Source organism: Tupaia chinensis, unplaced genomic scaffold (genome assembly GCF_000334495.1).
Source record: "Tupaia chinensis unplaced genomic scaffold, TupChi_1.0 Scaffold148874_1, whole genome shotgun sequence".
In the NCBI taxonomy this organism is placed as follows: domain Eukaryota; kingdom Metazoa; phylum Chordata; class Mammalia; order Scandentia; family Tupaiidae; genus Tupaia; species Tupaia belangeri.
The window spans coordinates 1370639-1383199 of record NW_006208722.1 but is presented as its reverse complement, the minus strand read 5'-3'; the positions used below and the strand labels follow the sequence as shown (position 1 = coordinate 1383199).

Below are 12561 nucleotides of genomic sequence, written 5' to 3'. Positions count from 1 at the left end.
TGTGTGGGCGACAGACACCAGGCCTCTCCCGCCACACACACACACACACCGGCAGCTGGAGGAGCACCAGCTGTCTCTACTTCTGGAGCAAAGCTGTTGGAAACATCACCAAGGACCCACATCCGCACTGTTTCCAGGACGGCTGGAGCCCGAGGCATCGATGCTGTTTCCACACTCCACCCGGTGGGAGAGCTCACTCTGACCACACGCTCCCGCTCAGCACAAGTCCTCTGGGGCATTCCAGTTCCAGACACGATGGATCGAGCCTAGCAGAGAGCACCCAAGGCCTCGAACCCCCCAGCCCCCAGCCCCCGCCACTGCTGCTAGAGGAGGTAGGGAAGAAACATGAGGCTCGTGGGCTGGAAGCTCGGGACCGCAGCCTCCCAATCCTGTCAATGAACGCCTGTGCCTGAAAGACAGGCGGGGAAGGTCAGGTCTCAGACTCCGGCCGGGTCGCCAGTGTAACACTCCCGGCGCGGTTCAGATGTTTCTTTCCTCTTGAAATGTATGCTTCTCTGTTTCGCTTCCTGCCTCCACTCCCACTCCCAGCTCCGCCGATCCTCAGCCTAATGGCTTGCAATCTCACCCTCCTCTCTGGGTCCTCAGTCTCGCCACCGCAGGAGTGTCTGCTCCGGCCAGACCAGCGCCAGGTTTGAGAATGCGGACCCGGAGTTCACGCTCCTGGTGTGGAGGCGGGGCTCCCTTATTTGCATATCGCCCTCCGCCCCTCATTTACATGACCTCTTCCTCGCCTGGACCCTGCTGCCAGGATGAGATACTCAGGCGGAAAAAGACCCAAGCTCCTATAAAAGGGATCTGTGTCCCCAGACGACTTCCAAACTCAGAGCGAACCCATAGAGCCCGGAAAGTGGCCACAGCCAGTGCGCAACAGTTCCACTCGTTCGCTCATCCGAACCCGCCAGGCCAATCTAGGGCCCTGGGAGGCATTCCGCCGCAGCGCTTCCTTAGAAAGGAGTCGCAAGGCTCCGACCCCGGCAGCCCACTCAGTCCTGGTCTTGCACGCGAAGACAAGTGGAAACCGGCCTGGGACGCCAAGAACGCGCTCTCCCGCGTCCGCGCAGACAGCTAGCTCTCCCGCCTGCTCACAGCTTTCCGCCAGCCTTCGGCATGACTTTGTGGAACGGCGTGCTCCCCTTCTACCCCCAACCCCGACATGCAGCCTACTTCAGCGTCCCGTTGCTCATTGTCATTCTGGTGTTCTTGGCCTTGGCTGCCAGCTTCCTGCTCGTCTTGCCGGGAATCCGCGGCCACTCGGTAAGGGGGTGCTGAAAGCTCGGGTTGGGGCTTGGGGGTTGTTACAGGCAACTCTTCTCAGAGACCCAGGACAGGCATGCAAGGGTCTTCATGAATAGATATGAGGGTCAGGAGGAACAAATTCAGAAATGGGAAGCAGTAAATACCCCTTCCCAAGGCAGAGCTTCCCTCCAAGACATCCCGGGGACTGACCCCAGCCAGGGGATTGGAGGGCTGTGGGTGCCCAGTCCAGTGATTCTGGGCTGATTCCAGGCTTAACGTGCTGGGTCCTCCCACCTCTCCCTGGAGTTGCACTCCCATCTCGTCCTCTGGATCACGACCTTCAAGCCAAGAGGACAGACTGCAAGCACCTCGGGCTGCTGGGCGTTGGTGCTATGAACGCCCCCTTCCTCAGGACTCAAGAGAATCCTGCACAGGATTTGGGAAGTTGTACCAGACTTGGGTGCATTCCTTAGACTCCCCCTCACCCCAAAACCCAGATTATGCACTTTTCAAGTCTGGAAAGATCCCACTTTCTGCTTGGGCAGTGTTGGCTTCCCTCAGGAACGGGTGCACCCAGGAGTATTTTCGTTCTCACCTCCTCTACTGGCCATCAGTCCCTGAGCCTCCCTCTTCTGGGGTTGGTGACCCCTGTTTGTTTAACACTTCTGGGCTCACTGAGCCTTGCCAAGCTGTGACTGAACCAGGAGGTGGAACCAAGACTAGGCATCAGCCAGCTGCAGAGTGAAGGGGTTCAGAGAGTGCCAGGGAGAAGTGCTAGGGCTCGGAGTGGACCAGAAAATGGGGCTACAGAGGAGGAAGCTTGTGGCCAGAAAACACCAGAAATGCATTGGCCCAGACGGACTTGCAAGAAAAGCATGCCTGACATCAGCAGCAAAAGGTCAAGAATGTAGCTACAGACTGAGGTGGAGTGGGGTCAAGGCAGGTCTTGGGGACTCTGGTTGGGCAGTACCCAGGTCTGACCCCAGTCCTATTCCTGCAGCGCTGGTTCTGGTTGGTGAGAGTTCTTCTCAGTCTGTTCATAGGCGCTGAAATTGTGGGTGAGTTTGGGGTGCAGCCCAGGGGAGAGAGCCTGGGGTGAGAAAAAGTGCGCAGAGGGTACCTGGAAAACGGGGGTTGGTTTTCTCCTCCCTCTCCCCATTCTCCAGCTCCGTCTAGCACCCAGTCTTGGCCCTCGCTTTGTCATTGGGCCCCTAGGGCCTCATCTTTCTGCAGTTTCCCAGTTCCCATCACCACTGTCTCCTACTTCCTTCTTCCCACCCCCACCGTGCGCCTCTCCCACAGCCGTGCATTTCAGTGCAGAATGGTCCGTGGGGAGAGTGAGCACCAATACGTCCTACAAAGCCTTCAGCGCGGCGCGCATTCGAGCCCACGTGGGTCTGCTGGTTGGCCTGGAGGGCATTAACATTACACTCAAAGGTGAGGGGAGGAGGGGGGCGTGAGCTGCCGGGACGGGCAGATCCCGTGGTTGGGGGAGGGTGGCAGGGGTAGCTGGAGGACCTCTCACATCCCACAGGCTCAAATAGGAACCCAAAGGGCTTAGATTTTGGTCCCCGTGAACTTGCGTTGTTCTCAACCTACCCCCCACTTACTGTCCGAATCGGCTTAGTTGCGGGTCCCCGGCCGAGCACAGCCGGGTGACCCCGCCGCTCCTTGCAGGGACCCCAGTGCAGCAGCTGAACGAGACCATTGACTATAATGAGCAGTTCAGCTGGCGTCTGGGCGAGGACTACGCGGAGGAGTACGAGGACGCGCTGGAGAAGGGGCTGCCAGACCCTGTGCTCTACTTGGCGGAGAAGTTCACACCGAGCAGCCCTTGCGGGCTCTATCGCCAGTACCGCCTGGCTGGACGCTACGCTTCGGCAACGCTGTGGTGAGCGCTGGAGGGAGGCTGCACCAGGCGCGCGCGGGAGTGGCGTGTCAGCGGGAGGATGCAGGCCTCCGGGTACGCTGCAGCCACAGCCCAACGCGATCGAGGGGATTACAGCCTCTCGGGCCAGAAAGTGACGAGGTCTGCACAGACGCTCGGAATCCGGAAAGACCCAGCAACCGCCTAGAGCTCAAGAGGCCGTTTGGTTCCTGGGGATTTCCCTGCGCCTCCGCCCTCCGGGCGCCCGGCTTCCGCCCTGGGCTAGAGACGTAGCGGGCGGGGAGACGAGGAGGGGCAGGAGGCTCTGGGAACCCGGGCAGGCTGTCACGGGCTGGGTGAGAAGATCCCGCTCACTGCTGCCGCCTGGTCCCCGCAGGGTGGCGTTCTGCTTCTGGCTCCTCTCCAACGCGCTGCTCTCCATGCCGGTCCCGCTCTATGGAGGCCTGGCGCTCCTGATCACCGGCTCCTTCGCGCTCTTCGCTATCTTTGCGTTCGCCACCATCTCCAACGTGCCGCTCTGCGCATTCCGCCTCGGCTCCTCCGCGCTCACCACTCACTATGGCGCCGCCTTCTGGGTCACTCTGGCCACAGGTGAGAGCCCAGGGGATGGGCACGGGGTGCCTGGGCGTGGGCATGGGATCTCTCCCAGGTGCGCACTTTCCAGTTTACACAACAGTTGACTCTTATCCGACTCGCCCCTCTCCATAGTTCGTAGAGGCACACTGGTTCTGCTGTGCCTATTTTTTGGATGAGGAGAGGGATTCAGAGGGGTTCGGTACCTTGCCGCAGTTATCACAAGAACCTGTGTATCCCATAATCCATATTAGGAGTTTCCTGGCGGGATGTGTGCATGTGCGTGTGCGTGTGCGTGTGTGTGTCTGGGGAGGAAATGCGAGGGGTGGGTTCCGGAAGATGGAAGAGGGCCGACCAGTCCTGGCCTGGGTCCCTGATCGCCCTCCACACGCTTTGTTTCCGTGCGCGCGGCCGCAGGCATCCTGTGCCTCCTTCTCGGCGGGGCCGTGGTGAGTCTCCACTACGCTCGCCCCAGCGCTCTTCGCACCTTTCTGGACCGAAGCGTCAAGGACCACAGTAGCCAGGCGAAAGAGGGTTCGCCTCTCGTCCTCAGCAACCCGTTGCACACGCAGCCCGGGGCCCAGGGCTTAAGGATCACCACTGACTTGTAAAGGGGACCCAAGTCCAGACTTCCACCCCGCCTTGGTACCCCACAGGCTGGGGAACAATGCAGGAGCACTGCGCTGAGGGCGCCGGCGCCCGGGGAAAGGCGGGCCGGCAGGCTTGGTCGTGCTGCACGCACCAGGGAGAGTCTCCCTGGTGAGCTGTAAATAAACTTTTTAACCTTTTTTTTTTTTTTTAAGAAAAACAAAAACAAACAAAAAAGTTTTCTCCTATTTATTTCCATGACTTCTCTGGGTCGCCGGGCATGAGAGTCCTGGGGAGGCTTCTCTGGACTGGTGATTCTCTGCGGGGCAGCTCAACTCGAGAATCCCATTACTTAGGAAAGGGTCTGGGAGAGGGGCGCCCTCTAGTGAAGCGGAAGGGGAACCGACCTCAGTTGCATCTTCCAGTACAGCCCCAAGTGGGTGGCCTTCATCAGTCAGGTCCCCCTCCCCGGCCAGCTGAGTGGGTTCGGAAGGTTTGGAGTTAATTCACTAACTCCTCCCATATGCCTTCTTTTTGGGTGGTGTCTGAGTGCCAAGTAGATGTCAGCAACACCTAAAATGATAAATCCTAAAGTTTTTTTGTTTGTTTTAGAGGTTTTTGCCTTAGGGTGCATATGCTCACGCGGGAAAGAGAGTGTGCTTGCCAGAGAGACAGAGACATACAGAGAGACAGAGAGTGAAAAATCACCCCCTGGGGTATGGCCAGCTGCAATCCCTTCTCCTCCTGATAATGGGAACTCAGCACACACACGTGCCTGGCATGATTTTCAAGCCACCAGGTCAGGAACCGAACAGCTATCCGCCATGTGGGAGTCCAGCGATGAAATCACTATACCATCTGTTGGCCCATCCTTGAGGTTTTTTTTTTTTTAAAGGTTTTCAGTTGAGAACAGCAGACATGTAATGGCAACACAGCTGGACTCCTACATGGCTGCTCACGGTTTGAGTCCCGGACCTGGTGACTTGAAAGTCACACTTTTGCATGCCCAAAATCCTGAGAGGAGAAGGAAGGAGAAGGGATTGCAGCCCCGCCATCCCTCCTGGGGTGGTGGAGGTGGTGGTGTTTCTCACTCTCTGACTCTTTCTCTGTCTCTCTGGCAAGCACACATGCCCTATAGCAAAAATCTCTCTAAAAAAAGGGTTCTCGGTTACTCTTGCAACTTTATTTGGGAGCCCCAGCTGAAGGCGAATGTGGCACAGATGGTTAACGTTAGACTTGGGATGAGAAGTTTGGTCTCTTCTCCCTTCCAGCACTGCCGTTCATTGTCCTGAGAGGTCACACAAGCCCGGGAGTAAAGAGAGAACACAGGGGCCCAACAAAGCAGACCACAAGAGGTGCTGATGGACGAGAGGGACCGTAGGAGAATCTTACTGTAGCCTTTCTGCTCCCCAAATATGTGTGTGAAGTTGGGGTGCAGTGGATGGTACCATGAAAGGGCAAAAAGTGTCAAGGAAAGGCAGGGCTGCTGTACAGAGAGAAGCAGCCCTGCTTGGTCTTACCATGGCATCAGGTTTATAGGCAGGCCGAACATCTCTTCAGCACCTTGGGGCTTTTGGTTGTTTTTTGTTTTTTAATTTATTTGCAAGGAGGCACGTGCATTTGTCAGAGAAAGACAGTGGGAGAGGGAGAACACACTTCCGGTGGGGCGTGGTCTCGCTGCAGTCCCCTCCTCATCCCTCCACACTGACAGGCTCTTACACACACACACACATGTGCTTTTGAAGCTGCTAGGGCCAGGAGTCCAACCACTCAGTGGGCTACGTGGGATCAGGCTCCCTAAACCACTAGGCCATGGGAGTGGTCTTTTGTTTTTAGCCTCCTTTTTCTACTCCACCTACAGTTGGAGCTGGGGGCCTGAGGGCAGTTCTGGTGGTCTGGTGGTCTCACAGGGCTCCGAGGAAGTCTGCAGTGGGCCTGGGAGTCCGGGTGGCGGCCAAGGACAGGAGCGTTACAACGAACAGTCAGGGTGCTCCTCCCTGCAGCATCCCTCTGAGGAAGCCTCCGATAGAGGAATGTCCTGGGACTCGGGGCTCTCGGCTATGGACCGGTAGCGGGGGCTCAGAAGTCCCCCTTCCTCAGGACTCCGCTCCAGCTTGTGCCCCTCGTCTGCACTCTGGTTGAAGAAGGTCTTCAGCCTGTGGGGCTGCATCCTGTGGGCCACCACCATGAGCAGGCCCAGCAGCACACACAGCAGTCCTGGGGACAGAGGTAACAGGTGACCTGTCCTAGTGCGACTCACACCCTCCCAAGGACCTAGGAGCACCTCTCAGGGAGGTCTGGCATCCTGCTTGGGTTCAGAGAGGTGACTGGCTTAGGGGTATGGCTGGTATGGCTCTGCTGTCCTGAGCTGTGAGACCCCAGGTCCAGCGCCCTTTCAGTTATACCCCAGCCACAGAGAGAAGGAGAACTCTGAGCACAGAGAAGAGAAACCTGGGGGCAGGGCAGGGCACAGAGGAGGCAGCTCAGGGAAGGGCATGGCGGGTAGACACCACGGGGAAGGAGAGGAGAATAAAACTGCGGGACAGTGTAGGGCTGTGTGAGGCAGAGACAGGGTGCTGGGGACACACAGGAGTATTTGGGGGAAGTGGGAGGGGACAAGGGGTGAAAATTGGGGAAGGACCAGGGTGAAGAGAGAGTTTGGGGATGAGGGACCCAAAAGGAAAAAAAAGATACAGGGGAGTGAGCCTATAAAAGGAGGGAGAGGAATCATGATAAATGAATGAAGGAATAAATAAATACATAAACTAATTATTAAAAGGGGGGCAGCAGGTGGCATGGTGGTTAAGGCACTGGAGTTCCCACATGGTCAACTGTGGTTCAAGTTTCCAGACCTGGTGGCTTGCTTTCTCCCTCTCCCTCTCTCTCTGTTTTTCTCTGGTAAACTCGTGGGAAAAAAAATAGTGATAAATAAATAAATGAATTAAATAATTATTTAAGAAGTAAAAGAGGAGGGAGGAGAAGTGATACTGGGGACAGAAAACCAGGAAATTGGGAGGGGGCTTTAAAGGAAACGAAGACATGCTGGTGCCCAGAAGCAGACCTAAGCCACACCGGTGTGATGGATGGTCCCTGGCCCCGGCTCTCCAGAGCCCGTCTTGGGGCTGGGTCTCACCTGTGCTCAGTGTGGCCCAGAAGGCAGGCCCGTGGTGGATGTGCAGTACAGCAGTGCCCAGGTGCAGGGGACAGTGTGGGGACGAAGAGGCCATGGAGAAGCAGAGCAGTGCCAGCAGCTGGAAGGTGCCTGTGGCCAGCAGCATGTAGCCCCCGTAGACCAGCACAGGCATGCACAGCATCACGTTGGCCAGCAGCCAGCAGAGGAAGGCCACCCTGGGGGACCAGGACCCCGTGAGGGCTGGCCCATGTGCCTCCACTGTCGGCCAAGTTGGAGGGGCCCAGGTGGAGGCTCAGGGACTCAAGGAGGGTTCAAAGATGTGAGCTAGGGATTCCTGCCCAGGAACTCTCCGACCAAGCTCCGTGAGGACTGGTGCCAGCCTCTCCCACCCAAGATGGAGGGGAGATGGGGAGAAACCCTGCTCCCGAGGCCAGCAGGGCTTCCATCTTGTCCCCTTCCCACCCTCACCACAGTGTGGCTGAGGCGTAGTGTCCTGCCAGGCGGTACTGGTGGTGCAGGCCGCACGGGCTCTGTGGGGTGAACTTCTCCGCCAGGACAAGCACGGGGTCCGGCAGCCCCTTCTCCAGGGCCTTTGCATACTCCGCAGCATAGCTCTCGCCCAGGCGCCAGGTGAACTCCTCATTGTAGTCGATGGTTTCATTCAGTTGCTGCACTGGGGTCCCTGGGGGAAGGGGGCCAGTGTGCTTAGCAGGGACCTGAAGTCAGAGAGAGTGGGCACTTGCCCACGCTGGGCAGAAGAACAGCCTCTGCTCTCAGTCGAGACAAGGCAGCTGTGAAGGCTCTAAACTTCGCTCCTCCTATCACCTCCAACACCTGCGCCCTGCCACCCCCGTCCCAGGCCTCCTCTAAGCCTTCAGACCACACCAAGCACCAACCTCAAAGGCAGGGCAGAGTCTTCCCTCCCTGCTTCACCTGTGAGCGTGATGTTGACTCCTCCCAGTCCGACCTGCAGCCCAACGTCTGCGCTGATCCACTTGGAACTGAAGGCCTTGTATGTGGTGTTGGTGCCGACCTGGCCCACAGACCACTCGGAACTGAAATTCACGGCTGGGGTTGGGGAGTTGAACATCCAGAACTCAGGGAGGTCTGGGCATTACTGGATTAGAGTCGGAAGGCAAGCACCAAGGGGCCTGTGTCTGCTCAGGCTGTATTTGTGTACCGGCTAACCGATCCAGGGGCTAGCCCGGGGTTTGTTTGCCCACTAGATGTATAGGATGAGAGAATGGGTCGGAATCCAAGATTTCCCTTGGTCACACTCTGCTTCCCCCTTCCCTCCCCCCCATTTTGGAAAACTTGCTCAGGAACTGGGGGCGGAAGCGTTAGCATCAACCACAGGCGAAAACAGAGCTTCCACACAGAGTCTTTCCGTCCCTATCTGCCTCATCACCAGCAAAGCAAGCAGTCCTCCCGCTTCCTTCGCTCCTGTCTCTCCCCCAGACATTCATTTTGACCTGCTTTCCTCAGAATACAGGTGTTAGGAAGGTGGAGGAGAGCACCCAGCGTGGTTTACTGGGGCCACCATCCCACCCCCAGGGAAGGGTAACAGTGAGGGCATAGGGCCTGGTGAGAGAGGTCATGGTTAGGGTCTGGAGACCTTCGGGGAGATAGAGAGAGGAGAGGAGGGCTGCTGAGAGGACCCCACAGCTGGTGGCAGCTGCCTGAATCAGCAGCACTTCGCACTCACCCAGGATGGCCGCCCCGATGAATAAGCTGGTCACCACCCGCAGCAGCCAGAACAGCCTCTGAGTCACACGTGAGGGGGCAGGGTTAGCAGAGAGCACCGTCCTCCCAAGTCCACCTTTCCTCTTTCCAGACTTAGGGGAGATGTGAAGATTATAAACCTAAAGTCACTCGGTCTGGAGGGCAGGGTGGCTGGTACTTAGCAGGTGCTCAGTAATGATCTGTCGGATCAATGAGGCGGGAGCTCTCTGCTGGGGGTGGGAAGTGGTGCTGCTTCCTCAGCACTTCCATGTCTCTCCTGAGTCTGAACCCGTCACCCTGAGGCTGAGGTCTCTGTGGGTCTGGAGTCTGCAGGGCTGGGTTTGTTTCTCACCATCTTGCCCCGAATGCCAGGCAGGATGACGATGAAAGTGACCAGGGCAGTCAGAAAGATGGTGACGATGACGGCCAAGGTGGTGTCCATTGGGAAAGTTGGCTTGGGGCCAGCATAGAAGGGGTACGTGTGTCCCAACGCAGGCATGTTGGTGGGATGTGCAGGAGGGGCAGTGCTGTGTGACAACAAGAAGTGCTCACTGGGTCCCCCTAGGGATCAGGCACTGCTCTTGGTGCTAAAGATAAAGCAAAGCATAGACCAGATCAGATCCCCTAGTTATGGTTTGAATGTCCCCCGCCCCTCCCCAAACCCACGTATTGGGACTTGGCTGTATTGTGAAGTTAATTAATAAGAGCTTTCATCTGAATATGCTATGGAACAGCAGGGCCTTTGGGAAACGATTAAGCATCAGAGTAGGGTCCCCATGATTGAGTCCTCGTTATAAGGGAGGGAATGCGACAGACACATATTCCGCTCCACACACGCTCAGTCTTCTCACCAAGGGATTCTGCCAAGAAGACCTTCACCAGATGCAGGCCCCGCACTGTGGCCCGCCAAAGTGTGAGCTGAATAAACTTGTATTCTTTTTTTTTAAAATGTTGTCAGAGGGCACGTGCGCTTGCCAGAGAAAGAGGCAGGGGAGAAAAAGAAGGAAAGTGAGAAAGCACCCCCCCGGCTGATGGGGAATGGTCATGCCACAATTCCTTCTCCTCCATGTCCCTCCTCTCAGGATTCTGGGCCCACGGGCAATGCACATCCAGTGTGTTCTTCAAACCTCCAGGTCCAGAACGAGAACCATGCAGTCGGTCATGTGGGATCATTCGTCTTAACCACCGTGCCACTGGCTGGCCCAAACCACTATTCTTTTATACCACCCAGATTCAAGATATCCTCTCTTATTAGCAACAGAGTGGACTAGATGCTCTCTCTGGAGCGTCCGTTACTGCCCAGGCAGACTCCACTGTCACTGCTAGCGCACCGCTCCTCGGCCATCCTTCTCCCATGTTTGGGCTGGGGGAAAACGAGGGTCTTGGCCATTGGTTTCTATTGCGCCCTGCTCCCTTTTAACCCCCGGGTGCCCTAAATCAGTGCCACTGCTACCCTCAGGCTTCTCTGTTTCTCCTGGGGCTGTCTTAAGGAATATATTTCTCTTCTTTCCTCAGGCCTCTAGCACAAGCAGATAGATCATGGCACATAAAAAGAGCTATATTTACTATCAAATGAAGGCATAAGGTGAAAAGATAGTACAGATTACAGGAAGATTGGCTTTCTTCCTTAGTCCCCAAAGGAATAAAAGCCGGGCTCTGCTAAGTGTATAATCCAACAGTATCATCAGAGGACTGACGCCCAGGCCTGGCTGCCCATGCTGGTCTGTCCAGCATTCTCCAGTGCCCTGGTTCCTGTCCTGGCAAATCCAGAGCAATGGTGCGTGATCGAGTTCGCCTGAATAGGCACTGAAGCACCTGCCCTCCACCAAGCAGTGCTGAGCCAGAGGTCCTTCGACTCCACACGTCATCAGCGCTGGCTCTTCTCTGCCACTCCAATTCCCAGGCTCATTTCTGCTGGATATCTGGCTTCAGTCTACTCTGCTCCTCCCGTGAACTCGGAGCTTATTTGACACTAGTTTGTTCTTTAAGATAGGCTATGGTGGAAAGGGTACCTGAGCTAACTGTGTTCAGTTAAATCTCAATCAGGATGTGCTGCAAGCCACACTTTTATCTTTTTTTTTAAAAAAAAAATAGTTATTTACTTAATTTTTACTAATCATCACCGTTATTATTATTATAATTATTATTTTTAATTTGCTACGGGACACATGCTCGCACCAGAGAGAAAGGAGGTGGAGAGAGAGAGAAAGCAAGTCACCAGGTTGGGAAGCAAACCATGCTGGCCATACGGGAGTCTGGCACCCTAACCACTACACCACCTACAGGCTCCAACAAGCTATTACTTTATGTACCACAAAGAAAGAATGAAAAAGTACTGGCAAGTAAACCGTGCCAGTCATGGCTAAGACACACCTCAGGGGCTGACAAGTGGCGTTGTGGATAAGGCGCCGGACTCCCACATAGTTGACACAGTTCAAATCCTGGACCTGGCAGCTTGTTTTCTCCCTTTCTGTTTCTTTCTCTCTGTGTTTCTCTGGTCAAATTAAAAAAATAATAATAATAACAAATAAAATTAAATAATTATTTTTTTCAAAAAGGGCACACTCCAATTTCAGGGTTTTCAAAATACGGAAGTGGGGGAGCAGGCAGGAAAGCATCTTGGACTCAGTGACCCCGGCTCTGCTCACTTCCCTCAGCGTGATCTACACTGGGGTCTCGGTTTGTCCAGGAGGCTCCAGAATGTAGTCTGATTGTGCAGTCTCCTACTGAGTAATAGAGCGAAGGAATAAGCTTTGGAGTCGAGCAGCTCCCAAAAGGTCTGCCTCAGCCTCATGGCAGTTACTTGACCTCTTCAGAAGCCCAGCTTTATTGGAAAGTGGAGCTAATGGTGTCTAATCAGGCCACTGTGAGGATGAAATAACTTGTGTATACAAAGTGCTAAGAGTACTGGGAACAAATAGATTTCCATGTTGGGCAGGAGGGGGCATTTTGTTAGTCCGCTTTTCCCCTTTCTCCCATCTTTCTTGGACAGGACCCTGGGCTGGAATCAGTTCAGGGCCTAGTTTCCGTTCTTCATGAACTCATATGGTAACATGGGACAGAGAAGGGGGCACCTCCCCGGCCCTCGCTTTCCTCATCTGCAGTTGGCTATGACCGCCCGTCCCTTCTAGGTCTAATGCTGGGATTCTCCTGCAATATTCCCTAGCTCCCAGCCTTCCCGTCCCCTTCTAAGCTGCCTACCTCCTTGTTCTGTCTCTGGAGGTAGAGTGGTATTATGTGAAGAGACAGTTTTCACTTTTAATCCTGTCTTTTGGGCACGTCATATCATCTCTGAACCTCAGGGTTAACACAAAGGTTTTGCTTTTTCAACTGTTCGACTGTCCAAAGAAATAGGTGCTTCTCTTCTCTCCGAAGCTACAAATCCATCTTTCTGCTACCC

At 55.4% G+C, this 12561-nt stretch overlaps 2 protein-coding genes across 3 annotated transcripts in view; one reads left to right on the top strand and one right to left on the bottom strand.

Annotated features, from left to right (window-relative positions):
* Positions 1-811: 811 nt before the first annotated feature.
* Positions 812-4481, top strand: DUOXA2 (dual oxidase maturation factor 2). Its single transcript, XM_006170731.3, has 6 exons — positions 812-1275; positions 2258-2315; positions 2560-2694; positions 2935-3148; positions 3522-3736; positions 4136-4481. The coding sequence occupies exons 1-6, from the start codon at positions 1129-1131 to the stop codon at positions 4327-4329; spliced, it is 963 nt and encodes a 320-aa protein (XP_006170793.1). The 5' UTR covers positions 812-1128; the 3' UTR covers positions 4330-4481.
* A 1030-nt stretch (positions 4482-5511) lies between these two features.
* DUOXA1 (dual oxidase maturation factor 1) overlaps positions 5512-12561 on the bottom strand; it is a 12141-nt gene continuing 5091 nt past the window's right edge. For both annotated transcript variants that reach the window (XM_027769198.1, XM_027769199.1), the window contains exons 3-8: positions 9514-9748; positions 9145-9202; positions 8373-8507; positions 7908-8121; positions 7440-7654; positions 5512-6523 (exon numbers count right to left, since the gene is read on the bottom strand). In XM_027769198.1, the coding sequence (XP_027624999.1) occupies positions 6276-6523; positions 7440-7654; positions 7908-8121; positions 8373-8507; positions 9145-9202; positions 9514-9660 (1017 nt within the window). In that variant the 5' untranslated portion in view covers positions 9661-9748 and the 3' untranslated portion in view covers positions 5512-6275. The remainder of the gene's footprint in view (positions 6524-7439; positions 7655-7907; positions 8122-8372; positions 8508-9144; positions 9203-9513; positions 9749-12561) is intronic.